Source organism: Oratosquilla oratoria, chromosome 4, assembly GCF_046742065.1.
Source record: "Oratosquilla oratoria isolate Oo_2021 chromosome 4, ASM4674206v1, whole genome shotgun sequence".
In the NCBI taxonomy this organism is placed as follows: domain Eukaryota; kingdom Metazoa; phylum Arthropoda; class Malacostraca; order Stomatopoda; family Squillidae; genus Oratosquilla; species Oratosquilla oratoria.
This window is the reverse complement of record NC_134780.1, coordinates 18,740,628-18,767,758: the sequence shown is the minus strand read 5'-3', so window position 1 is coordinate 18,767,758 and position 27,131 is coordinate 18,740,628. Positions and strand designations below refer to the sequence as shown.

At 37.6% G+C, this 27,131-nt stretch overlaps 1 protein-coding gene across 6 annotated transcripts in view; it reads right to left on the bottom strand.

Moving 5' to 3' along the window:
- The window catches only part of Nipsnap (protein nipsnap), a 175,109-nt gene that overhangs the window by 85,162 nt on the left and 62,816 nt on the right, over positions 1-27,131 (bottom strand). For all 6 annotated transcript variants that reach the window (XM_076183542.1, XM_076183537.1, XM_076183541.1 and 3 more), the window contains exon 5: positions 24,271-24,397. In XM_076183542.1, coding sequence (XP_076039657.1) covers positions 24,271-24,397 — 127 coding nt within the window. The remainder of the gene's footprint in view (positions 1-24,270; positions 24,398-27,131) is intronic.

The window sequence follows — 27,131 nt, the reverse complement described above, 5'->3', positions numbered from 1 at the left end:
ACAAGATCAGGAGAGATCATGAGCAAGAATAAGAATATAGAAAAAGGAATAGAGAAAGGTGCAGTCTACAACATATTCTGTGGGGGTTGCCAATTGGGGTATTATGGGGTGGGGATATAAGAAGATTAACCCCTTCCATACGGTGCCGCACACGTAGGCGTCATGGACTTAGATCTCGGTGGCAGCAGCCAATGCCAGCCGTACGACGTGTCGTAATAATACTCACATCATAAAATATAGTCACCGCTTATATCGATCGTTCTCTCTTCACCCGTGAATTTTGATAACCATAGAAAATGCGATTACAAAAGAATTAGAAAGAATGTCATTATGGAGGGGCGACTACAATAAATATAATCAAGACGCCGATATGGCAGCCTCGCGAATACACTCGCTCCCCATGACGCCTACGTGTGCGGCACCGTATGGAAGGGGTTAACAGGGCTATAGACATATGAACACAGGAATGATGTCAGAGCTCACCAAACCTCCAACTTGCTAGTGGTTCATTTGGATTTATGTGGTCACCTCCCAGACTTGAACAGGGTAGAGGAAAATAGTGGAGGCAGCCTACATCACTTTTCAAACCCTGCATCAACTATATGGATGGATTCATAAAGTTAGCAAGAGCAGCAAGCATCTAGATCATCAAGGAGGTCAATAGGAGGGGTAAGAACAGTAAGGTAGACAGGGGGACATGACATAAGTCATCAGAGAAGTATTGAAGATGGATGAGAGTTTGGAGGTGGATGGAGGAGTCTTGGCAAGGATGAAGTACAAATTGTGAATTTTCTGAAATCATATGTACTTTGAGGATATTCTGGTAAGGATGAAACATCAGTGAATAAAAAATCTGTTCTCTGTGTTTACCACTCGTCTTCCATACTTCAACAGAATAAAATATGAAAATGTCAATGTCTTTAAACATTAACTTGAATGCTACTTGACACTTGGAATAATAATGACTACAGTTTCACTAACTTGAAACCTGCAGCCCCACAATGGCTGACAACAGTCCCTGGACCCTTCTTTCTGAGAAAAAGTAATGGACAATTGTGTGTTGTATTATAGTAATGCAAGGGGGAGGGGAACAGTCATCAGCTCTCCTTATATAAAAAGTTGATCAAAAATCTTGGATTCAGTCAGGTGACAAAATGTCATGAGAGGCATCTCTAGGTGTTGGTTGGTATTGAAAATTGTCAACAGGGAGATAATTCTCTTTGGTGTCCATACTGCAGGAACATCACTTGCATATATCCTTCCCACATGACAGTTACTTAGTGAACAAATAAAAAAAATAACTTAATACAGATCAAAGAATATACAGTAAACTGGTTCTTCAGTGGTCTTGTATTTTCTCAATGACTGAACTTTCTTCTATCAAAATTCAACTTGAAAGACTACGAAAAAAATACAAAAAAACATGCAACCAAAAAAAAAAATTATTTTGTTACTGATGACAAATACAATACTACATTTCTGGAAATTATTTATCCTACTCTTACAATCTGTCAGGCTTCTATTTGACTGCATTCAGTAAGGTCATACAAGTATGTCTTTCTTTTTAACATCGACAGAATAAAGTAAAGCATATTACTGACTTTAAAATATAAATCAAAACAATACTATTCATAAAAATGAATAAAATAACCACAATATAAGTTGATATATCAAGAAACAGGCCCATAGCCAGGATTTGAAATTTGGGGAATCGGCAAGAATCATAGAGGATATATATTGGAGGTGTGTTTAGAAAGGGGGTTGATGATTATAAACACAGTATTTAAGAAGAATCAAACATTACATGGCAAAGAGTGGTGGTGGGAAGGATGGCTGATACAGCATAAATGGAATATGTAGCAGTATTCAGAGGAAGGATTGGAAGCATTCTTAAAGTTCATGTTTTCTGGGGAAAGAGTGGGGGAGGGTTAGATAATTTTTTTGCACAAGGGAAACTAAGAGTGGAGAAAAGTGGCGCAGGAGGAGGAAAAGGGTGGGAGGAAGAAAAATGCCAAGATTTAACAAATTAATTGAGTAGGAAAAGGAAAAAGAATACCAGAAGTTGAGAGAAATGTGGCAGTTGGTGAGTGTTAAAGGAGAAGTATGAACTGAAGAAGAATGGATACATTTCAAGGAGGAAGTGACAAAGTACACAAAGATGGTATGTGAGGCAAGGAGGATGGGAGGGACAGAGGGATGGGTGGTCAATGGTGGGATGAAGTGAAAGCAGTGGTAGAAGGGCATTAGTATATGTAGTTTGGTTGGAAGGTAGAACTAGGAAAGCATATGACAGGTACAAAAACAGAGAAGCAAAACATAAGGCAAGGGAGGGAAAGAGAAGGGCATATGTGGTACAAGTTTGACAGAATTAAAAATATATATATATATATATATATATATATATATATATATATATAGATATATATATATATATATATATATTAAAGAAAATAATAATAATAATGAAATAATAATAACAATAAGTAAACAGAAAAAAATTGGAAGTCAAGACAATGGGGGATGAATCAGGTAGAGAAGAAAAGGTAAAGGGTGTAAATGGGCTGATGCTAATGGAAATGAGGGCAGCAAGTGGAAGATGGGTAAAGTATTTCAGAGAATTGCTGAATGTGAAGGTTTGGGAGGGATTGTGGCAGCATTGTGAAGGTTTGGGAGGGATTGTGGCAGCGTTGTGAAGGTTTGGGAGGGATTGTGGCAGCGGGAGGAGTTACAAAAATGACTGATGGGAGAAAATAATAAGAGGGATGTAAGAAAAGATGAGGTATAAAGAACATCGAAAGTAATGACAATTGATAAGGCACCCAAGTTAGATGGGTGTCATGCACATTGTCTGACAATGGGACAAAGGGAGCAGTTGTAGTGGATTAGCTAGTGAGGTTGTTTAATGTGTGCCTAAGGGAGGGGAATGTGCTGGAGGACTAGAGGAGTGCTTGTATGATTTCTTTTTACAAAGGAAAAGGAACAAATATGAATTTAATAGTTTTAGTGGAATCAGTTTGTCGAGTATAGTCAGAGCATATTTGGAATCTATGGGAGGCAGAAGATTATGAGGGAAAAATTAGGAGCAGCTGGGGAGGACCTGTGGGTTTAGGAAAGTAGAGGGTAATTTTTGTGGTAAGGCAGACTTGCATGAAGATTTTAGCAAAAGGTAAAGATGTTTTTTTTTATGGCTTTTATGGATCTAGAGAAGGCCTGTGTCAGGATGGACAGGAAGGCATTCTGGGAGGTATTGTAAATATATGGGATAGGGGGGAAACCTGTTGATGGCAGTCAAAAGTTTTTAGGTGAGTGGTGGATCTTGTGTTAGGGTTGGGGATGGTGAGAGGGAGAGGTTTGAGGTGAAGGCTGCATCTGGGTCATGTTATGCCACCATGGTTGTTCAAGGTGTACATGGATGGGGTGGTTCGGATGGTAAATGTAAGGGTGATGGGCAGGGGGCCTGTAGATGGTTAGTAAGAGTGGGGGGAATTGGGATGTTTGCTTCTTGTTGTTTGCTGATGACACTGCTTGTGGCTGGGTCAGAAGATACTCTAAGCCATTTAGTGACAGATTTTGGGAAGGTATGTGATAGGAGCAAATTGAAAGTAAATGTGGGTAGCAGTAAAGTGACAAGATGTATGATAGGAGAGGGCTGCAGTGAGTTGGAGCTAGTCTTGAAGGAGAAAGGCTAGAGATCCATAATTTGAAGTATTTAGGGTCACAATCAATCAACTGTTGCCTTGGGCTTCACTAAGTGGAAAAACTTTTACCAGACAGTGGCAGGCAACAGTCCTTAGAACCTTCCACAGATCTCTCTGGTAAGAAATTTTGGACCACTGTCTGTGTTGTATCAGTGTGGTATTATTTCTATGTAACCGGCTCACCATGTTAGGGAAAGGAGAGCAGTTGCTGGTAGTCAGCTCTGTATGAAGAGGTATAAGAAATACAGTTAAACGGATAGAGAGAATTTATGGGCCCAGTTTAGTGACCAAGTGCCATCCCCTCAGGTAAGTACCTCTTGATGTAGGTGAGGGAATTGATAGGTTGTGAAAATGGGCAGTTTTGATGTCCATCTTGCAGGACAACTACATGCAGGCACCCTTCCTTGGTCCTTTTTCAGGTCACATGTGGAAGGAAATGAAGGAGTGGGGGCGGAGGTAAACTGTAGAGTGAATAAAGTAAATGTCTTGGGGAATAAAATAAGTCATAATAAATTGGTATCAGAGGAAGGATGCAAGAAGGCTATGTGAAGGGGTGATTTTGCCTACCACACTATATGGGTCAGACTTGGAATGGGAAGCAAAAAGGATAAATTTAAATGTATGAGATGAAGTTTTTTGACAAGTTTTGGCTACCCCCCTTGTAAGGGGGAAAAAGCCTTGGTATATGTATGTATGTATGGTGAGGGTTACATGGATGGATTGAATGAGAAATGAGGTTGTGAAGAGGAGAGTGGGGATGAAAAGGGAACTGGCAGATTGAGCTGATGTAAGAATACTGGGATGGTTTGGGCACATAGAAAAAATGAGTGAAAAAAAATTAGCAACAACAGTGTGAATGGCAGAGGTGGATGAAGTGAACTTGAAAGGATGACCAAGAATGAGATAGATGGATGGGTTAAAAGGAGCCTTGGGTAAAATGGGAATGTCAGCAGCAGGGAAGGGAGAAGGAAAGAGACATATGTGAGTGGAGAATAGTTGTGAATGGAAGATAAATTGATGTGGCCCAAAAGGGGTTTCTCCTCACTTCCCCTATTTTCACATGATGAGACAAGGAAGAAGGGTCACCATGTAAATAAAGTGATGGTGGTAAACCAGCTTAAGCTGTTGGGCCCTGCGGTGGAGATTACTCTTCTCTTGCTGCATTGCTTCTGACCCAGACAATGGGCCAGAGGCAGGGATGGCCCTTCATCCATAAGGAGTTAAAACAAAAGGGGACAAATGGGTAATGGATAGGTGTGGGGTGGGTGGAGGGTGCATACCTTGACTGGCTACCAAGTGAGAAGAATCCTTTAGGTACTTATAGATATTCTGTATTAAGGCATTGTCATTGTCATTTTCATAATCCTTTTTCAGGAGATGGCAATGCTGGTCTCTCTCTCTCTCTCTCTTTTTTTTTAAGGAAGTATTAAGCTTAGCAGACTACCTCACCCCACCTAATAGCTAGGTGGCTATGGGCCCATCAGGTAATTGAGAAGTGAAACAAGTTATTAAAAGATGCCTGACAAATTATTTTTCGGAAAAAAAGTGAATAAACTAGGCTATTTTCTGTAAATGCAGATGGTATTAGAAAAAGCAAAATAATTTCCTTGATATAAAGACAGCCTATAGTAAAAAATAATGAGCATGAAAGACTCAACTATGATAAACATTAGATATATGAGAGAAAAAATCATACATACCTTGTCTAAACAAAAATAATTCGGTGGATTTCAAATGCTAAACTGGATTGATATAGCAAACAATAAATGATAAAACTTGGCATTCTCTAAAAGCCACAAAACAGCTTCAGACATGTTGAAATTTACCATGTACTGTACTAAATTATTCCAATTCTGGGACCAAAGGGTGAGTGGCTCATGCTGAGATGCACTTAGCTCCAACAAGTAACCTTAGCCCTATATGCTTGAACTTCCAGAGCAACTTGAAGTCACTGGTAGTTTTGATAGAATAAACACCATATAAGGAACCTTTATTGATTGAAGTGTTTGGCTTGTCCTTAACCCCTTCCATACGGTGCCGCACACGTAGGCGTCATGGACTTAGATCTCGGTGGCAGCAGCCAATGCCAGCCGTACGACGTGTCGCAATAATATTCGCATCATAAAATATAGTCACCGCTTATATCGATCGTTCTCTCTTCACCCGTGAATTTTGATAACCATAGAAAATGCGATTACAAAAGAATTAGAAAGAATGTCATTATGGAGGGGCGACTACAATAAATATAATCAAGACGCCGATATGGCAGCCTCGCGAATACACTCGCTCCCCATGACGCCTACGTGTGCGGCACCGTATGGAAGGGGTTAATGGTGTTCATTCTGCCAAAACTGTCAGCAGATGCCATGTTTAAACATCACTGATAATTCTTGGGAGTTGAATACTGAATTACACTGTGGGAGGTGCACTTGAAACTGATCCATTAATAAGCACACAATTTTAGGGCAATTATGAAAAACAGAATTGCAATGTTTGTAAGTGCTTGATTAATATTCATGACTGAATTATGAACATGGAATGAAACCATTTATAAATGGGATAAATAAGGAAAAAACTAAAATCAGCAACAACAAAAACACAAATTAATGGAAGAACTTACAATTACACAAGCTGTGCAGTTCCACTAACTATTCTAATAAGCCAACACCTGCACCAATGTGCTTAAATAAAAATATTAGCTTGCACAATAAATAACATTAACTTCAAATAATCGACATGGAGGAAAAGTGTACCCACAATCTTATACATAAACCTTAATATAACATGAAAACAACAGCACGCATATCACACAACTTTAAAGCCATTTGCTCTGGGAAGTGGAGGAAAATTCTACTTGGTCTAACTTCTAACAAAAACTTGCTACATTTTGATTCTTAATACCTATTTAAGACTGGACATATTTTAACCCAAGCAATAAATACTTAGATACCAGAGAAATCCAAACATATGAATCTATACTTAAATATCAAGACAATTAAGTTTTTGTGTGTAAAACAACCACAATTATTTTTTACATGAACATAAATACTCATACCTACACACAACTAGAGTTAGGTAATTTTGAAAATCTGCAATATGTATATAATTCTAGCGAGTTTCACTCAATGCACTTCACCACCACAATGCCACTAGATTTATGGGAGATCTAATTAGGACAGGACCATCCTGTTTATATCTTTTACAGTCTGTACACACATTTTTATGCTTTACCCATCAAAATGAAACATAACCATCCTTATCTACGAATTCCTTATTTTTAGTGTATATCTCTCCTGAGAACTTCTATTAATAAATTCTAATTCTAGGATCTTCAGTACCTGTGAAAGTTCCATTTTACAAAGCCAAACTTTACAGGATGAAGTCACTCCCAAAATATCCTATTTTGTCTTCTTTAGTTCCTACTACACAAATGTCTATTTTGTTTTGAGCTATGAATGCTTAGCCCTTAGCTAATTTGCATCTGCTTGTGTTTGCACATCTGCAAATCTAGCCATCTCAAATAATTCTTCTCATTTTTTTTTCGTTTTTATATCAACTTTCTTTAAAGCATCTTGTCTTTGGCAACTTTTGGAAGTCAAGATAAGATGTAATATGCCCATCCATTTCTTTACTATCTATCTATATACCAAGGGCCTTTTCTCCCATATAAAGAAGGTAGCCAACTCAAGGCATGCACCCACTCCAACCCATTTTATTACCATCCAATGCCTTGGTTTCCCTCTTATCTGCTCCTCATGGATGAAGGATTATCCTGCCCATTGCCCAGGTCAGAAGCAATGCAACAAGACACAGCACATCCACAGCAGGGCCATTTCACTTACACAGTAATCCTCCCTCATTATTCCCTGAAGTGGAAAACAGAGAAGTCAGGGAGAAATCCCTTTGGGCTGCATCACAATATCACCCATACCCAACCATTTTCCACTCACCCCTTCCTTGCTTAACAGACATTCCCATCTTGTTTGCTCTTTCTTCACTTATTCTTTTCATGTGTCCAAACCATCCCAATAATCTTTCATCAGCCCAATCTACCTTCTCCCTGTCCATCTCTGCTCTCCTCCTCACCTCCTCATTTCTCTCTCTATCCAACCTTGTAACCATTACCATACTTCTCAGACACTTCTTCTCAAACACATTTAACCTGTACAGCATCAACAGCATTAATTGAATGCCACATTTGACTAGCTTGACCATCAACAGCATTAATCTAATACTGCAATAGTTGCCATAGCAACTGCTTCCTAACAAATTGACTTGGGTGACCTGCATGGTTTCAATACATCACCACAAGACATAATAATTGTATGCAGTAGTTGGAGCCTCTGAGAACCCGGTTATATAGAATTTTGATGAATTAAATGTCCCACTGTACACTACATATATTTGCTATCATGGGTCAACTTAGAGCCATCCACATACCCTATCATAACCTTGTATCACTGCAGAGTGCTGGGGGAAGAACTAGCAACACAATGTTTTCACATTTTGGGTAAAATTTTGTAAGCTTCTGTGATTTAATCAACTATCTTTTTTGTTATATGACATTCAGAGGGTATATAAATCCAGTAAGATGATATATACATGCATAACAATTATGAGTATGGCCTATATCTTTCATAATATACATGGAAAACATGAATGAGAGGGAAATACATTAAATTTACAACCTTACCCTATCAACTCGCTTACCATAGGCCTAAACATCTCCCTGATTCTGTCCTGACAGTGGTCATGGATGCAGATATATACACTGTCAATACTTTTTCATGCTTTACCTTCACTTTATGTTAAATTATGCAAAAAATGAAAATTTGAAAATCACCCAATGCCAGCATGTATCTGAGCTGTACATTGGGTCGACGATGTGTGGGTTAAACTTCTCCTTTCTGCCTCTTAAATTCCAGGTCCCTACCCACTATGGTGTCATAGACAAAACCACCACTCCATATAATATTCTCTTTGCATCCATTCCTAAATGCCTATTTCTCATGACATTTTTCAATCCCCCCCAAGACATTTACCTGCTTCTCTCAATCTACAGTTTACCTTCACTCCTACTCCTCCATTTCCAGCCACATGAGACACCAAATACTTAAAACTATCCATGTCCTCCAGCCTCTCTCTTTTATATCCTACTTCTAACTCGCTGCCATCCTTTCCCCTTATACATCTCATCACCTTATTTTTATCCACACTTACCTTCAACTTTCTCCTTAACCCCTCATCTGACCCTGCCATAAGTGCAGTGTCATCTACAAACAACAACTGGTTTGCCTCCCACTTCCTTCTACTATCTCTAACCATCTCCAATTTCCAGCCCATCACCTTGGCATTGCCTCCTGCACCACTCCATCCATGTACACATTGAACAGCCATGGTGTCATGACACAGCCCTAACACAGCCCTACCTTTACCTCAAACAACTTTGCTCTCCATTTCCAATCCTAACACAAGCTCTACTGCTCGTGTAAAATCTCATAACTGCCCTTAACAGCTCTTCCCTAATCCCATATATCTGCAATACCTCCCACAGTGCCTTCCTGTCTACCCTGTCATAAGCCTTCTCCAAATCCATAAAGGCCCAAAAAATATCCTTACCTTTTGCCAAAACCTTCTCACAAATCTGCCTTACCACAAAAATCTGATCCACGCATCCTCTACCTTTCCTTAACCCACACTGTTCCTCACCAATTATTCCCTGTTCCTCTCCTAATCCTCTCAGTTTAAACCTTCCCATAAGCCTTTCTAACTATACTCAAACTGATTCCTCTATAACTTCTACAATTACATTTTATAGTCCCCTTTTCCTTTGTAAAGTGGAACTATACAAGCACTCCTCCAGCACCCCCTTCCCTTAGACACACATTAAACCTCACCAGCCAATCCACTATAACTGTACATCCCTTTTTTAGACACTCCATATGACATCCATTCAACCCAGAAACCTTACTAGCTCTCATCATTTTCAAAGCTCCTTGTACTTTATCTTCTTATGTCTCTTCCATTTTCCTCTCCTATCACACTTATTTTCTTAGTGCTTCACACTGCTTTGATTAATCCTTCCCTATCCTCCTCCACATTCAACAACTCTCCAAAATACTTGTCTTCCCCTTACCACCTTCATTTCCATTATCATGTGTCTATCTGCACCTTTACCTTTTCCCCTCTGCCTGACTCTCTCACCTTATCATTCCTTCCAACACATCTTTTTATTCTTTTGATAATTTTCTATCATACTCCTATCCCATTTTACATCTGTTCTCCTCTTTGCCTCCTTTATCTTGTGTTTTGATTCTCCTCTCTTAATCTATCCTTAAGGGGATCGTCCATCAGAAAATCACAAAAAAAAAAAAAAAAAAAAAAAAATCTGAAAATATTTCCTCTAAAAGTGTTGCTCATAAGCTATCTCGTGGCTGAGTATGGAAGCAGTATCTTGATTTTTACTACCTAAAAAAAATACAATACAGTACCCCCCCACCCTACTGTGGCTGGGTCGTGTGCGCTGTGTACTGCATATTACGTTTTCTGTTGTTACATATATTTGCTAACAAAAGAAGCTGTGTATTTTGCACAATATTTATGCTTTTGTATGATAAATAATAGCATACGATATGGCAACAGGGACCTGACTGCATACCGTACAGTATGAATCGTCCATCAGAAAATTGGGAGAAAAAAAAAACAAAAAAAACAACGAAATTCCGAAAATATGTCCTCTAAAACAACCAGTGATGCCATAAAACAGCTTAGGATGGCAGATAAAGATCGTCTGTCACCAAAGATCATCACGCCAAGAAAAGGAAAAGTGCACGCTTGGAACCTGAGCAATATAACCCTGGTGGATACTAACTGGATTCATCATATAAACCTGTAACTAATTAAAAGCATGCAACAAAGAGTAGGGTGGTGCCTATGATACCCTTTCAACACCATAACATCCTAAATAATGAAAGGGGACCAGTAACCATGAACAAAAAAACTGACGCTCATTCCTGAAAATCTTGATTTTTGAACATTTAACTTGATTCATATCCAAAACGCCTTCACTGATTTTCAACTGCAAATCCTTTTCGGATTCAGCATAATTGGGAGAACATTTGGAGGCAGATTTATGTCCTGTCAAGGACTAGTAGGATTTTTTCATGTATACATTTTGTTTTGTTTTTTGCTTTTTTCATTAACTTGCTTTGGATTTTTTTTTTCTCACAACAGACTGATCAGAACATCATAATTCTGCCTCCATTTCTTCATCTATCTTAGCCCATTATAAAGACAAAAAATAATCAATATCCAGTCAAAGGTCTATTCTCTGAATCAATTTCAAAATTTTCAAAAATTACCCTTTGAAAATAGATAAAAAAAAAATCACAATAAAAAAAGTATAAGCATAAATGACTTGAAAACTCGGTGGTATGTTCTCTGAGACAAGACAATAATTAGAAAAAAATCTCAGCCACTTTCACCCCAAACTAAAAGAGTTCGATTTTCTAATGGACGATCCCCTTAACCACCTCCCACATATCTCTCAGTTTCTCCTAGTATTACTTCTCCATTCCTTATTTATTGCATGCTGTCTTTAACTTTAATTTTTTCTATGCAGCCAAAAGTATTTCTCCTAACTTCTCTATTTTCCTCATAAGAAAATGAGGAGGTTCACCATGTAAGTGAAGCAGCCCTGCTGTGGATGTGCTGTGTCTTGCTGCATTGTTTCTGACCTGGTCTGTGAGCAGGAGACAGGGATAACACTTTGTCCACAAGGATAACAGGGGAAACAAGGATGGTAGATGGGAATGGAATGGATGGGAGTAGGTGCATGCCTCGACTTAGCTGCCTCCCTTATAAGGAGGAAGAAGCCCTTTGTATATGGATTCATAGCCCCAGGGTCCCGAGAGTTCTGAGGATAAAGCCTATTACTATTCCCTTCTTAATCCTTTCCTGGACACACTCATATTGAAACATGGTATTTAACTTGAATATAAATTTTACAAGAATGCCACTAACAAAATTGATTTGATGCATTTCTTCAGCTTCATTCTCACACTATTTTTCCTCTGACATAATCCATTCAACCAACCTTTCCATTTTAGCATCTTAGGTAGGAAGGGTCACCCTGTCCTCCATCACACTGCATGAATCAAAATTAATGCAGTAATATACACATCTTCCACAGCAGGGTTTGACAGCTGGAGCTGGTTTACCTCTATTTCCTCAGTGTATGGCAATGATCTCTCCTTGTACGCTCAAAATTAATGATGAAACAGATGAGAAGAACATCCCTTTGAGTCACATCATCCCTTCATCCATTCACAATCTCTATACACTGCACATATACTGTTTGACCAATTCCACAAAGGTGCTACCAACTTTATACACTAAGCTTTAAGTTCACTGATATCAATTTGTACAAGTTCTATTTTAGAAATTCTGATGGGATTACCATAGTTGCCATAACTTTGGATGCAATAATGCTGACATCAATAGTTATGCCACAAATTGGAAGTCCCTTGCCCTCAACATCCCGAGCGAGCAAGATACTTTTTCATATGCATGGCAGCAAGACCAAGGTTGGCTGCCACCAGGGCATACAGTTTCCAGGCTAGGTGCTGTTTGAGATTTGACAGGGGGAGGCTTACGTTTCTGGAGTTCCACGCTTTGCCTTCGATTTTATGTAAATTCTCAGTGGTTTGGCTTCTGTGTTGCCGGATATGGGTAGTGGACATGAAATTGAATGATGGGGGGGGGAGCAGCGTTGCACTGTGGCGAAGAGACACACCACCTAATAACCTAGGATTTTCTTGCTGAATTTGTTAAGCAAATTTATGAGAAGACTTGTCTATCTCACGCTTGATAACACTGAAAGTGCGAGTTTCCTGGGTCTGCCACAGCGCTGATGTGGGGTAGGTAGTGACACCCCCCTACCATCCTTGAAATGCAACAACCAGCATTGCACTGAATACACTGTAACTCCTTTATTTTCAGAGATTTCCTTCACAGAATGCCCTGCTTTAAACAGGGACACTATAGCAGCAATCTTGTCATATTTGATTTCATGTCCACTACCCATAGCTGGCAACTCAGACACCAAACCACTGAGAGTTTACGTAAATTCAAAGGCAAAACATGGAGTTCCAGAAATGTAATCCTCCCCTTGTCAAATCTCAAAAAGCACTGAGCCTGGAAAGATTGGATGCCCTGGTGGCAGCCAACCTTGGTCTTGCCGCTAGGCATACAAAAAAATATCTAGCTTGCTCGAGATATTGAGGACGAGGGACTTCCAATTTGCGGCATAAGTATTGATGTCAGCATTATCACATCCAAACCTATGGCAGCTATTGTACATGGGGCATAATACCTTTAAATCCTGAACTATAATTCTATGATTCAATCACCATCCTATTTCTGTTATATATTTTTATTTGTATTGAGCATTACATATGCACAGGAAAAATTATGTCATTCAGTAGCACAAGGGGTACTAATGACAGTAATGCTTCCCATTTCTAAAACCTATCAATCCCCTCACATCCCTCAGGAGGTGCAGCCCTAAGTGCTGACATTTGGTCTCTAGACTGGGCTCAATATCTCTATCAACTTCAGCTGTATGTGTTACAATTTTTCACATATGGAGAGCTAACAACTACCAGCTACTATCCTCTCCCTACAACTTTCAACCAGTGAAATAAAAACAGTCCTACAATGATACAACAAAGACAATAACCCAAAGTTTATTCCCAGAGAGATCTGTGGGAGGTTCTAAGGAAACATTGCCAGCCACTGTGGGGCTACAGGTTTCCCACTTGATGAAACTTGAGGCATCATTTAACTAATTGATGGGCAGAAGGAAATGGGGAACAAACTGAACCCAAACTGCTAGGGTTTGGGGGAGGGGAGGTAATTTGAGTCTCCCAAAGAAAATTTCCAAAAATTTCTGAAATTTTACTCATTTCTGGGTCATTCTGAGGCCTTATTCAGTTGGTGTTAGAGATCATTCTATATAACTGGGCAGCTACTGTATGTATTTACCTAGTTGTATTATACGGGAAGGGAGCTATGCTTGTGGTGACCTGTCTTTGTATCTCTCAGCACCAAGTTTTTCCTTAAAATCTTGAATAGTGTTTGCACACACTGTTTCTTTGTCCAATTTGTTCCAAGTATATCACTCTGTGTGGGAAGCTATTTTTTTCAGATCTCTTCTGTAATTATCATTTTTTAGTTTCTTTTCGTGTCCTCTTGTTTTTCCATTGTCCCATTTCAATAAGTCATTCTTATCTAAGATTTCCATTCCCTTCATAATTCTATAGATAGTAAGTCTCCTCTTTCCCTTCTTTGTTCCAGAGTTGGTAATTCTAATTTGGACAGTCTTTGTTCATATGTCATTTTGGAAAGAGTTGGTGCCAATTTTGTTGTTGCTCTTTGTATTCTTTCTAACTTCTTTATATTCTTTTTGGTACTGGGTGTCCATAGTGTTGCTAACAAACATCTTTTGCCTGACTCTCCTTCGGTACAATATATTTTATTTTATTCGTTTTTTTTTTTTTGTTTTTTTTTTTTTTTTTTTTTTTTTTTTTTTTTTTTTTTTTTTTGCTGTGGACAGTCTTTAATACTTAATGACCAATAACATGAATCTGAGAGGGGTTGTCTGGCAAAATTTTCAAACGAAGACATTTACTTACAAACAATGTGCACTGAACAAGTTGATATTGAAATAAGAATTTCTTAGCAATGTGATATTATAATCTTTTTGTGAAAACTCTGGGTGGGTCCAAACCCTCAAACAATATTACTGGATGGGCCTAGCTCCACCCCCTCCCCTGGGGCCAAATTTATAAAAGATCCTAACCCTAATTTATAAAAAATCCTAGCCCTAATGGAGGAGATTTTACCTAAATTCCTATGTCGGTGACCTAAATGCTTATGTCTAGACATAACCTCGACATTGTGGACAGCTGATTTAAGTAAAATCTCTGCCATTTTGAAGATTTATGTCAAGACTTAGGGGGTTAGGATCTTTTATAAATTTGGCAAACGAATTTATAAAAGATCCTAGCCCCTAAATCTAGACATAAATCTTCAAAATGGCAGAGATTTTATCTAAATCAGCTGTCCATAATGTTGAGGTTATGTCTAGACATAAGCATTTAGGTGGCCAACATAGAGATTTAGGTCAAATCTCCACCATCAGGGTTAGGATCTTTTATAAATTAGGGTTAAGATCTTTTATAAATTCAGCCCCTGGTTCCTAAGCCACTGCCTGCATTATAAACATGCAGAAAAGAAATATGCATTTGAAAATACACATGAACTAAAATGACACTATGCTAGTATAAATCTAATGAATATTAAATATGACATAATTGACAAAAAGGAATTCAAGGAACTAGGCATCTATAGGATTGAGTGCTGCAATTGAAAAATATGGTCTTTGGAGAAAAGATTGAGCAATAAAAACAAATAAAAGCAGTGGCTGATGCTTTTAGAATGACTGAAATACAGGATCTGATTATCACAACATGCCTAATGAGGTCTCCAGCAGGATAAAACAAGAATAAAAATAATCACCATAGAAAATACATATACAAAGCATTACCTGTATTTTCCCTGCATATTGAGTGGTTAAGCATACTTTAATAAAAGTCATGAACTGCATATGCAAAAGGTAGATACTGAACAAAGATATTAATGTGGTGGAAGAAATATCTACAAAAACAGGAAAATCAGAAAAAATACTGTCAATTCATCACCAAAACAAAAACATCTTTAACTACAAAGGCAAGATTACAAATTGGAAAATGTCTAGGTTGTGCTTTGGCCAATTACCAGGGTCCCATGGGTCTCTTGACAGAGAGCCTTGGGGCAAAGGATTGACTGACTGATATGATTACCTATTTGTGATTTACATGACTGAAACAAACCTTATACTTTACTGTCTCCAGATTCCCTAATTCAAAATTATGTTAGTGACTAGTATTTTCCCCTTCTATGTATAAATATCATATATATATATATATATATATATATATATATATATAATATATATATATATATATATATATATAATATATATATATATATATATATATATATATATATTCTTTTCCTTTCAATATCTTTATCAAACTGTTCATGATGTTCTTTGCATCAAAGATCCAAGGGATCAAGGGTCTCTCCAAAAGGTGGTTTGCAAGATGGATGTCAGAGAGAATTATCTCCCTATCACCCACCTTCAATCAATCATTCCAATGACCCAGATTTTTCTTTCAGAAGATCCACAGCTCCCAAATAATTGACAGCAGCCACCAGACTGGCCTAAACATCACTCAAGAAAATAGTACTGTGTTGTTCTCTTGGTATGGTTAGGATGGAGCAGTGTCAGATGATGTGTTCTGCACTGTCAGTAAAAGGCTCCTCTGCTGAGTGGGAGAGGATAGAGAACCAATGAAGGCCCTTACCATCCCTATGATCTTGACATCACCTTGTCTTAAAGTGACACATCACCCGCCACCCCACACTACAAGGAGGTATGGCCCCAAGGGACATATGTGAGTGCTTTAGTGTTATGTTCTGAATTTGGTGAAGAGACTGAATAGTGTAAGTGAGAGTACTGCTCCTAGGAGGACTCCATAGTACATTCTTTTAGTCCTCAAAATTTTGGGTTACTCTACAGTGTCTTTAAGATGCTCCTCTGCTGACCAGGAGAGGACTGAGAACCAACAGAGGGCCCTCACCAGCCACTATGGTCATGACACCACACTGTCAAAAGCCATCACACTGTCCCCACCACAATGAGGTGCTGTCTAGTAACTAGTCTCCAGATCAGGGTCAAAAACCCACTCATCTTCAAAACCCATCAACATCCACACCTTTATTTGGAGGTGCAGCTCCAAGGGAGTGACACTCAATCTTTGGAGTAGGCCCAATATCCATTAATTCTGACTGTATATCCTTTACAAGGCAAGCTGACAGCCAATGATTACTCCTTTTCTAATACTACATACAAGCTCGCTGAGCGGGTTAGGACATCGTTACTTGCGGCGAAGGTCGAGGGGATAGCGGTTTGAATCCTGCCACCAGCGAAGTTGAGCCAAGGGCATGGTTCATTAAATTCCACGCTACAAAGCCCTCTGTGAGGGGCACCATCCTAGCTTTCCGATAGGGGGGAGTTTGTGACGTTAAACCATATCATCATCACATACAAGCTCATGACACTGAAACAGTTCTACACTAATGCCATAGAGAAATCAGTTCCAAATTTCTCCCTAGAGAGATCTAGGGAAGGGGTTGGTGACAATTGCCAGTTGATGTGGAGCTGTGGGTCTCCAGTCCGTTAAACTCGAAGGAACAATCATAAGAACATAAGAATGAAAGAGAGTGCAAGAGACCATAAGGCCTACACTAGGCAGTTCCATGTCCATCATCACCTATCATCCCCACCCATAAAGTTATCTAACCTTCCCACTACATTGTTACTAAGTCTATTCCATTACATTATCAATTAAATGCAACTTCTCTTGCAATATGAAACTGTACTTATTTATTTTATTCTTTCCTTTGGATACACTTACAGTGATTATATTAACCTCTCTACCCTCTTCCCCCAAGCACTGATGATATTATCAGAAGCTTATACAGGTCTTGTATAACCCTAGTCATAGGTTCAAGTCCCATCAATTCATTCTAATTGTTATCAGTGAGAAGGAGGAAAGGGTGGTGGATGGGAATGAAATGGGAGGGATTGGATATATGCCTTTCGACTTAGCTACCTCCCTTTTAAGGGGGGAAAAAGCCTTTGGTACTTTGATAGACAGATAGTACTGTTTTGCATTGGTTGGTGTCCAGAGTGAATTGTGACTTATGATTTTAATTATTTGTTCGGTTATCAAAACTCCAAGTGCACAACACACAAATGTAATAAATCTAGCAAATATCATGAACTTGGTTGCTGCTATGTGCTTTCTGGAGTATACTCCTCACAACCATATTCACCTTCTTTCTACCAATGGGAGAACTAGTGCCTCCATTCTTTTTGCATATGAAGACCCTTGTTAGCTTTACACCCAATTACTGATCACTTTCTGCACTCTTTTCAGTTTTATTGTATTTTGTTCTGTAGGGGGCTCGATAACAAAGAAGCCCCTTCTAAACTTAGTCAGAGATACTGGGTTATCAGTAGTTCAACCATTACTTTATCAAAATGACAAAGCTATTTGAATGTTTGTCTGAGCATGTATATGCTACATCAGGGCTTGTCTTTTAAGGCACACATTTTCATGCCCACACCATAATGCGCCTGAATTTGAAATAAGGAGCGCTAAAAAATGTGCATCTACAAAAAATCGAAGTTCAAATTTTGCGTGCCTCAATGACAATGTTTACCAGAGAATGACAAGACAACTGCATAAAAAGGCAGAAACAATTTAATATCTCCCACATATCATTAAGAAGACAGGTAGGTCTCCTGTAATATTCACATGTTAAAGAAAAAATACATCTGTTTAGTGTGTTGTGATTCAATTCCAACAGTATGAAAAAAGAGCTCACCTAGCAGTCACAGAGAAAATGTAGGTGAGTACTTTTTTTTGCTCGCCTGCATTTTTTTTTTTGAGGACAAAGACTGCTATATTAATTTTCTTGATATAGTCTTGTGAATCTAAAATTTTTGTTAAACATCACTAAGTTTTTTTTCATAACACCTTCTCAAGTCCATTTGCAATATTTGGCTTCATACACTTGGATTGCTTAGCTCTATCTAGAAGTCTTGAGGTTGACACTCAGTCTCTGGACTGGACCCAAGATTTCTATATCAGATTTGACTATCTTCCCTCCAATTTCTAACATTGAATGAAATGATAACTGGTGAAGGCTTCTCTCCCCTACTTGCCATCAACCCATGTTACTACAAAAAAATTAATCCTACAATTCTGACCTCAAAGACCACTGCTGTTTACTGTATGGCTGTCAGTCAAGTGAAAGTCAAGGCAACATTTATATTGTTTAGATCCTCTAGAAAGACTGCAGTAGACATTCTATCTATTTAAATCAGTATTATGAAGATGTTTATGCAACTATCTATTCCCTCCCTTGGATACTTAATGTTGATAACAACCATCAAAGATGCTAGGACTGGTTGCAATGACACACTGCATAATACCTATTTCCACTGTTTTCCTTCAGTTGTTCTCATGTCTTCTAATTAAATCTTCCATCCACTTTAGTAGAGTGCCTTTAAAGCCATTCTTATGACTGCACTTCTGAGACAGAGTGAGATGGATTGGACAATTCTGACACAAAAGGATTTGGCTTGAGGACTGAGCCTCTTTCTCCTCAGATTAGGTTGGCGATATGAGAAGATATCCTTCATTATCATCAATATTTATATTAAAGCTATTGAGATCTCACATCCAGCAACCATATTACACAATAACAACAATGCACAGAGCAAATTGAAAATATCCATTCCAAGAATACACTATTCAGAAATGAACCAGAAATTTTCTCTCGGTTCCTATAAAAATACTCTACAGAAGCACATTCACAAACTGCTAGACAAAGGCAGAAAAGAAAAATAAATACATAAATAATAATACATACATATACCAAGGGCCCCCTTACAAGGGAGGTAGCCAAAGTCAAAGGTATAAATCCACTCTCACCCATTTCATCCTCACATACTCCACTCCCATTCACCATCCCTCCCTCCCTCTTTTCTTGGCTCCTCCAGGATTATGGGTCATCCCTGCATCTCGCCCACTGCCCCGGGTCAGAAACAGTGCAAGACACAGCACATCCATAGCAAGGCCACTTCATTATAATAACAATAATGAATAAAATAAATGGAAATGGAAATAAAATCATGTCACACTTCTACACTCCAGACACCAATATCAAAACAATACTATCTATCTATATACCAAGGGCTTTTTTCCCCTTACAAGGGAGGTAGCTAAGTTGAAAGACGTATACCCATTCCCATCCACCACCCTTTCCTCCCTCTCATTTTGGCTCCTCATGATGATGATGAAAACAATACTAATAAAGAAATAAGGATCACCCCAAACATCATGCTTATATATATAGAAAATGACACATCCTCTACCAGTGCCCCACATACATGCAATACAGACAATATCTTCTGTAAGAGATTTCAGGGACAAATGAATGGCCATGTTCAATTACATGATGGCTGCAGGAATCCAGTGAGAAGAAAGACAATACTTAATAATTGATGCCTTGTGTTTCACTGACTGGAAAACTGCAGTCCCATGTTGACCACCAATAGTCCTCAGGCCCTGCCATAGATCTCTTAGAGAAGAAACCATGGAACTTGTTTGTGTTGTACCTGTGTGTGACTGTTTCTTTGTTATTAGCTGAAATTAGTAGGAGGATAGCAGTTGTTGGCTGTCAGTTATCTTTACATGAAAAGGTACAGAAACAATAGTTGAAGCTGATTAATATCTTGGGTCCAGTCCTAAGACCAAGTGGCAGCATCTCCTTCAGAAAAAGGTCAAGGCATTGACAGATTTTAAAACTGGCCAATAAGTAGATGCCTCTTTCTCCTATCCAGATTGTTGGACCTAAACTAGCAGGTTCCTGTCACTGGTTCTAGATTACACGTATGTTACATGCAACTCTTATTTTCCAGTTTTCAAAACAATCTGTCAAACCAAGGGTATGGTTCATTAAATTCCATGCTACTAAGTCCACTGTAAGGGGTACTATCCTAGCTTCTTGATAGGGGGGAGTTTGTGATGTTAAACCAAATCATCACAACAATCTATTGTTTGGTACCTTGTTCATGTCTTTTATGAAGTCCAAATATATACAAGTCAATCTCCTTCATGCCTTCATCCTGGATAACTGACTCTTTTTTTTAAAAGAGTCCAAAGGCAGGAAATATGAATTACCATGTTTAAAATAAAATTGCCACAAACATATGTTAAGTTCTATCTAGCAATTGATCCATTTCTCTGATTATTTCAATGGGTTGCCCACTATGCATTTGAAAGATGCTAGATGTTCTCTATCTTTCTTTAATTAGGAACTATCTTTGTCACATTTCATTTTGACATCATCTATATTTGCAGTGACAGCTCCTTTATTTTCTTTATAGGAAGTTGAAACTGCCAATTTCTATTCCAGGAGAATCCTTTCTGCCATGGGACTGAATTCTTTATGCTTCCTTTCTTGAGCACCGGTACCATATTGCCCTGTTTCCATACTAAGGGAATCATCCTTGTTTGCACAGGGATTATAAAAATAATGTACCAGCAATAAGGAACCAGAGCTCCATAGCACTTTCAATTCCTTTCAGAAATCAATCTTCTGCCTTGTCAGGTTCCACTGTTCTCCAACTCTAGGTTGCAATCTTTCCAATTTCTTTCTCAACTGAATTCCTAGTGGAACTTCCATTTCATGTGCTACTCAATCTATTTTCTGACTTTGTACTTCCTTCTTTACCTTACATCCTCCTATAAACATGGATCATGTTTGGGTATTCTTGTTTAAATGTATTACTCCTTTCTCATTTTATTCAATTTCTTCTTTATATATCACATATGGTATGCATGATGTATCCCAGTATACTTGTTCCTTGTAATTTATCTCTGATACATTTGATTACTTTTATGTCTACTATACCTTGTCTATATCAGATAAAAAAAATTCTTTAGTTTTCCTATATTTCTTTCACTGTATCACCTTAGATCCAAGCAGTGTGGTGGGGGGACAAGGATGACCTTTCATCTACAAGGTGCTGGGATGGGAGGGACCATGAATGGATTGACTGGTGTAAGATAGGTGGAGGATGTATGTTTTGACTCAGCCACCCTCTGATGAAGGGGAGAGGGCCTTTTGGCATGTACATATGTACATTTGTGGCTAAACCCAACTTTCACCTTTGGTGAATTCTTTAATTATGTGTATAAATTTGCTGAAGCCCTCTTTGCATATTTTGAAATATTTACCAATGTGTCCATTTGTGTCCTCTGTATATTTTTACTGATCCCAGTCAATATTAGTAAAAAAAAGAGTTTGTGTGAGCTACCACTGTGAAATGCAATTTCTTATACCCATTTACTTCTTTGTCTCTATATAGTGAATTTCTAGTCCAATTCTACACCAAAACATGTTCTCCCTTGCTCAGAATTGAGCTGCATTTGATATTATTTATCATGTCCCTTCCTGTACCAATGAAGGCCCAAATTTGCTCATTTCTACCTAAACATCTCGTTATTTTATATACCAATGTTGCAGGCTAAAATTTCATAGCACCATTATACAAACAACATTTTTATATAATTTTCTAGGTCTAATTCTGCTCTGCCTATGTCTCTGAAGTATCACACAGTAGCACATATCAATGATTTTTGTTTGTCATTTTCTTTCAACAAATAATCAAGGTCATTCAAGGTGATTTTGCATATGTTCTGTGTTCTAGCACCTCCCATATTTTTGTATGAAATAGTGCACAGTACAAAGATTATGTATACCACACTTTCCCTTCAACCTATGTTGAGTTCTATGGATATACAGCATTTGAGCTGTTCTTCTACAAAAGTATTTGCCTAACTACCATCCCTTCTGCTGAGGATTGAGACTTCCTCTCCCCTTTTTCTTACTGTCTGTTTTCCACATGTGGTATCTTTTCAGGAGCAATAAATCATTTTGGATTTTACCATCTAGTCTCTTATATACATAAGTCATTTCTTTTTGAAGGATATCTTGAATAACTTTTACATGGATATGGTTAGAGATCAACTAATTTCTTGGTCCCACCTTTGCTATTTGTGCCATTCAGTTTCTTTATAATGCTAAAAAAAATCCCATTCTGTTTTATTCAGTGGGTGCTTTTACATCTAATTTCCTCAACCATGACCATTCCTCCACTGATAGGTCTTGTCCCAAGTTGTATAACTGATCAATTTTACACTGACTTGCTGGTTGAGCTGGTTAGAGTGTACCTCCTTGTGGTGGAGGTCAAAGTGACAGCAGTTCAAACCCTGCCACCAGTAAGTTGGACCAAGAGCATGGTTCATTAAATTCCATGCAACAAAGTCTTCGACAAGGGGCACCATTCTAGCCTTCTGATAGGAGGAGTTTGTGACATTCAACCAAATCATCATCATCATTATTCCAGAAGATACTATGAGTAGTCTGGTTGCTCTCATGTACTTACCCACTCTCACCCATACTGCTTATTTTTATTCAGTCAATGCTTTACAGGCTTATGTGATACCCTTATGGAGTCATGCAGCGTTCTTCTCTGTTTAGAGATGAATCTCCAATGATCATCAAGGAATGCTGATTCACTTTTCCTTGTTTCTGCTCTTGAATCACTCCTGTATCAGTTCTGGGACACACACTCTTATTTTCTCATGCTCCTGTGATGGAGGATTAAAATGCCATCACCACATTTCCATGTTTATCATGAAAAACAACTAAATATGGTGCTGTGTAGGGGCTGTAGAATTTGCTTTCATTATTCTTCTCACACGAAGTATCAAGGCATGCTTGACTCTGTCACCCCTTGACAAGGGGGAAGGACCATTGATACCAATACACACTTATTTTGTCTGGCATTCAAAGTTTTCAATCATTTCACCTTTAAACTAATGGTATATACCAATATGCACACACAGTCTGTGGTATTTCTAAGTTTTTTAACTTTTTTATAAATAAGACTTTTTTTTTTATTATTATTATTCCATCTGGAAAGTTCTTCAGTCTCTTTTTTATTTCCTCTTTGAGACCTGTTAGAATTAAATATATATTTTTCTCATTTGCTTTAGAAGGAATTAATTTCACCATGTGTGAGTGACAATCACTGTTTGATTTAATGAAAAATTTCCTTGTCTTCATTGTATAGGATTTCACACACTCCTTCATCTCAGTTCACTTCCTCTTTCAACATTTTGGTCCCTTGTTTTACTTTGCTTTTTTCTCTCTTTTGAAATTTATCCTAAATATTGACATTATAATTAGAGTTTGCTTCATGCAGCAGTCTTCTTCCTACCCTATTTTTTTTTTTACTAAATTTAATTTTCTATTTTCCTATTTCCATGTATGTAATTTTCTATTATATATATATATATATATATATATATATATATATATATATACATATATATATATATATATATATATACATATATATATATATATATATATATATATATATATATATATATATATATATATATATATATATATATATATTTCTTTTTATGGGGGGGAGGGGCTGCGTGGTTCATCTTTCTGTTAGTTTCATTGTTGGCCAGTTCCTAAAATATTACTTTGCACATTTTACTTCTTTTGTACATTCAAGCAAATGTACAGTACTGAGTATATGTATATGCTTATGTACATGTCTAGGTATATGAATATATATATACATGTATATACAAACACAAATTCTACTACTACAGAATAAAGCAGTCTTAATACTACCTCCTTTATGAAAACAATTACATCAACTACCACATCAAACTTAGTAGAGTAAAAACAGAAAAATACTTCTGAACAGAATGATCTTATTCAAAAAGTTTATTATACTTACACCAGATGTGATGGACATTGTAGAGACGGCCAACCTGTGAGAAGAATCCCCCAAAGGCCTCATTGTTGGTTTGCCGGAAGTGAATTGCTCGCGCCCAGTTATTGCCCCATTCAATCATTGTCCCTGGCTGGTGATGGATTTAAATTTATGCATTAGATTTACTAGTGACACACAAATCAATTACCTAAAAATATATATACATTACCAAAGGTTTTTTCCCCCCTTACAGGGGAGGTAGCCAAAAAACATGGGAATTACAAATACAGAGATGTAGAAGTGGCTGAAATTATGAACAAATATTTCAAATCAGTATTCACAACTGAAAGTTCACAAAACTGTGTGGAAATAGAGAAAGATACCCCCAATGAAGGAAATAACTGTGACACAGAAGGAAATCAGAGATCAAATAAAATCCTTGATGTCAGAAAATCACATGGTCCAGATGGAATTGCAAACTGGATATTAAAAAAATGCATTGATGAGTTGATGGACAAAATATACAAGATAATTAAATACTTGCTCAAAGAAGGAGAGGTACCACAGGACTAGAAAAATGCAAATATTGCACCAATATATAAAGAGGGAACAAGGAAAATCCAACTAACTACAGACTGGCCTCCCTTACAAACACAATAGCAAAAATATGTGAACAAGTTATCAAAAGTAGATGGGTTAAACATCTAGAAGAAAAAATATACTGAATCCAAATCAATTTGGATTTAGACAAGGAAGATCATGTACCACAAACTTTATTTGCTTCTACTCAAGACTAATAGAAATACCGTATTTTACGGCTTACAAGACGCACTTTTTTTTTCTAAAAAATACCCTGAAAAATACTAGTGCTTCTTCCAAGATGAATGTTGTATTGTAAGGTAATTTTCTTTCAAGTTTTATATTTCTACATGCATATTTTTGAAATGTTTAGTTTTTTTTATGAAAATAAAAACACCCTTGGACAATGAAAAATGTATAGTATATTTACTAATCACCAACTGGTATCATTGCCATACAAACAAAATCGGACAAGTGATTTCGTAATGTAAACACTACGTCCAATATGTGTCGTCGCCCGCCACTAAAACAAGAAGAAAAGATGGACAGCTTCACTGTGTGTACGTATTTACCTATGGTATTTTTATTTACATAGTTGTAAATTTGTGGCGAGTGCTCCAGCAAATCTGTAATGAGTGCTGAGACAATAGTGTCTTGCAGACTCCTTGCTTCTTATGTTTTTGTGTTCAGTGGTCGGATATATGGTGAATGTGTTCTTGTATGAGAATGACTTTTTTATTCTTAGAAATTTCTTTCAAATATTAGGGTGCGTCTTCCAAGATGCAGCGTCTTACAAGCCATAAAATACGGTAATACAAGAAAGGGATGGATGGGCAGACTGTGCTTTTCTAAATCTTCAAAAAACCTCTGATAAAGTATGACACAAAATCTAATAAGAAAAATGAAATCAATAGGTGGCATTAAAGGAAAATTATTGGAATGGATGGAAGACTTCTTGACTGGGAAAAAAAATGAGGGTAGTTATTAGAGACAAATAGTCAGGCTGATAAGAAATGATAAGTGGTGTCCTGCAAGATTCGATATTCGCTCCAATCATGTTTGCCATATATATATATATAAATGACATGGACAAAGGTGTGGAATGTTATATGAACTTCTTCACAGATGACGTAAAAATACTAAAGAAAGTAATTATGAAGGAAGATTGTGAATCACTACAGATAGGCCTAGATAAAATTTGGAAATGGAGTCAAAAGCAGTAAGCGAACTTTAACATAAAAAAATGTAGTATAATGGAGTTTGGAAAAAGTAAAAATAGAATATCGAGGAATTATAAAATTGGTGAAATCAAAAAAGTGAACTCAGAAAAGGACCTAGAGTAATAATCAGCAAAGACATGTCACCTGACAAACATATCAATAAAATAGTTGGAGAAACCTTCAACCTACTAAGGTCCATGAAAGTGGTATTTGACTATTTGGATGAGGAAATGGTCCAGAAAATATTAGTTACACTGATAAGACCAAAACTGGAGTATGCTGCAACACTATGGACACCCAGTACTAAAAAGAATATAAAGAAATTAGAAAGGATACAAAAAGCAATGACAAAGATGGCACCAACACTCTCCAAATTGACATACAAACAAAGATTGTCCAAATTGGAACTACCAACTCTGGAACAAAGAAGAGGAGAAAATCTACTGACTATAGAATCATGAAAGGAATGGAAATCCTAGACAGAGATGATTCATTAAAGTGGGACAATTGAAAAACAAGAGAACACGAAAAGAAACTCAAAAAGGACAATATAGAAAAGATCTGAAAAAATAGCTTTCCACACAGAGTGGTGTACCTGGAATAAATTAGATAAGGCAACTGTGTGCAAATACTATTCAATAATTTAACAACAAACTTGATGCTGAATGATACAAAGACAGGTCACTATGAGCATAGCTCCCTTCCCATATAATACAACTAGGTATATACAATACCACCCATTCCATACCCACATATTCCACCCCCATCCACCCTCCTCCCTCCCTCTTTTCTTGGCTCCTCCTGGACAATGAGTCATCCCTGCACCTCACCCATTGCCTTGGGTCAGAAACAATGCAGCAAGATACAGCATATCCACAGCAAGACCACTTCATTAAATCGGCAATCACCCCTCTCCATCCCCTCATGCAGAAATGGAGAAGACAGCCACAAATCCCTTTGGGCTGCATCAATTTATTTTTCATACATACTCCCTTAACCTCCATCCCTCACCCACTTCACCTCATGCATCACAGCATCATCCATATGCAACCATTCTCCATTCACCCCTATCTTCTGTCCTCTCCC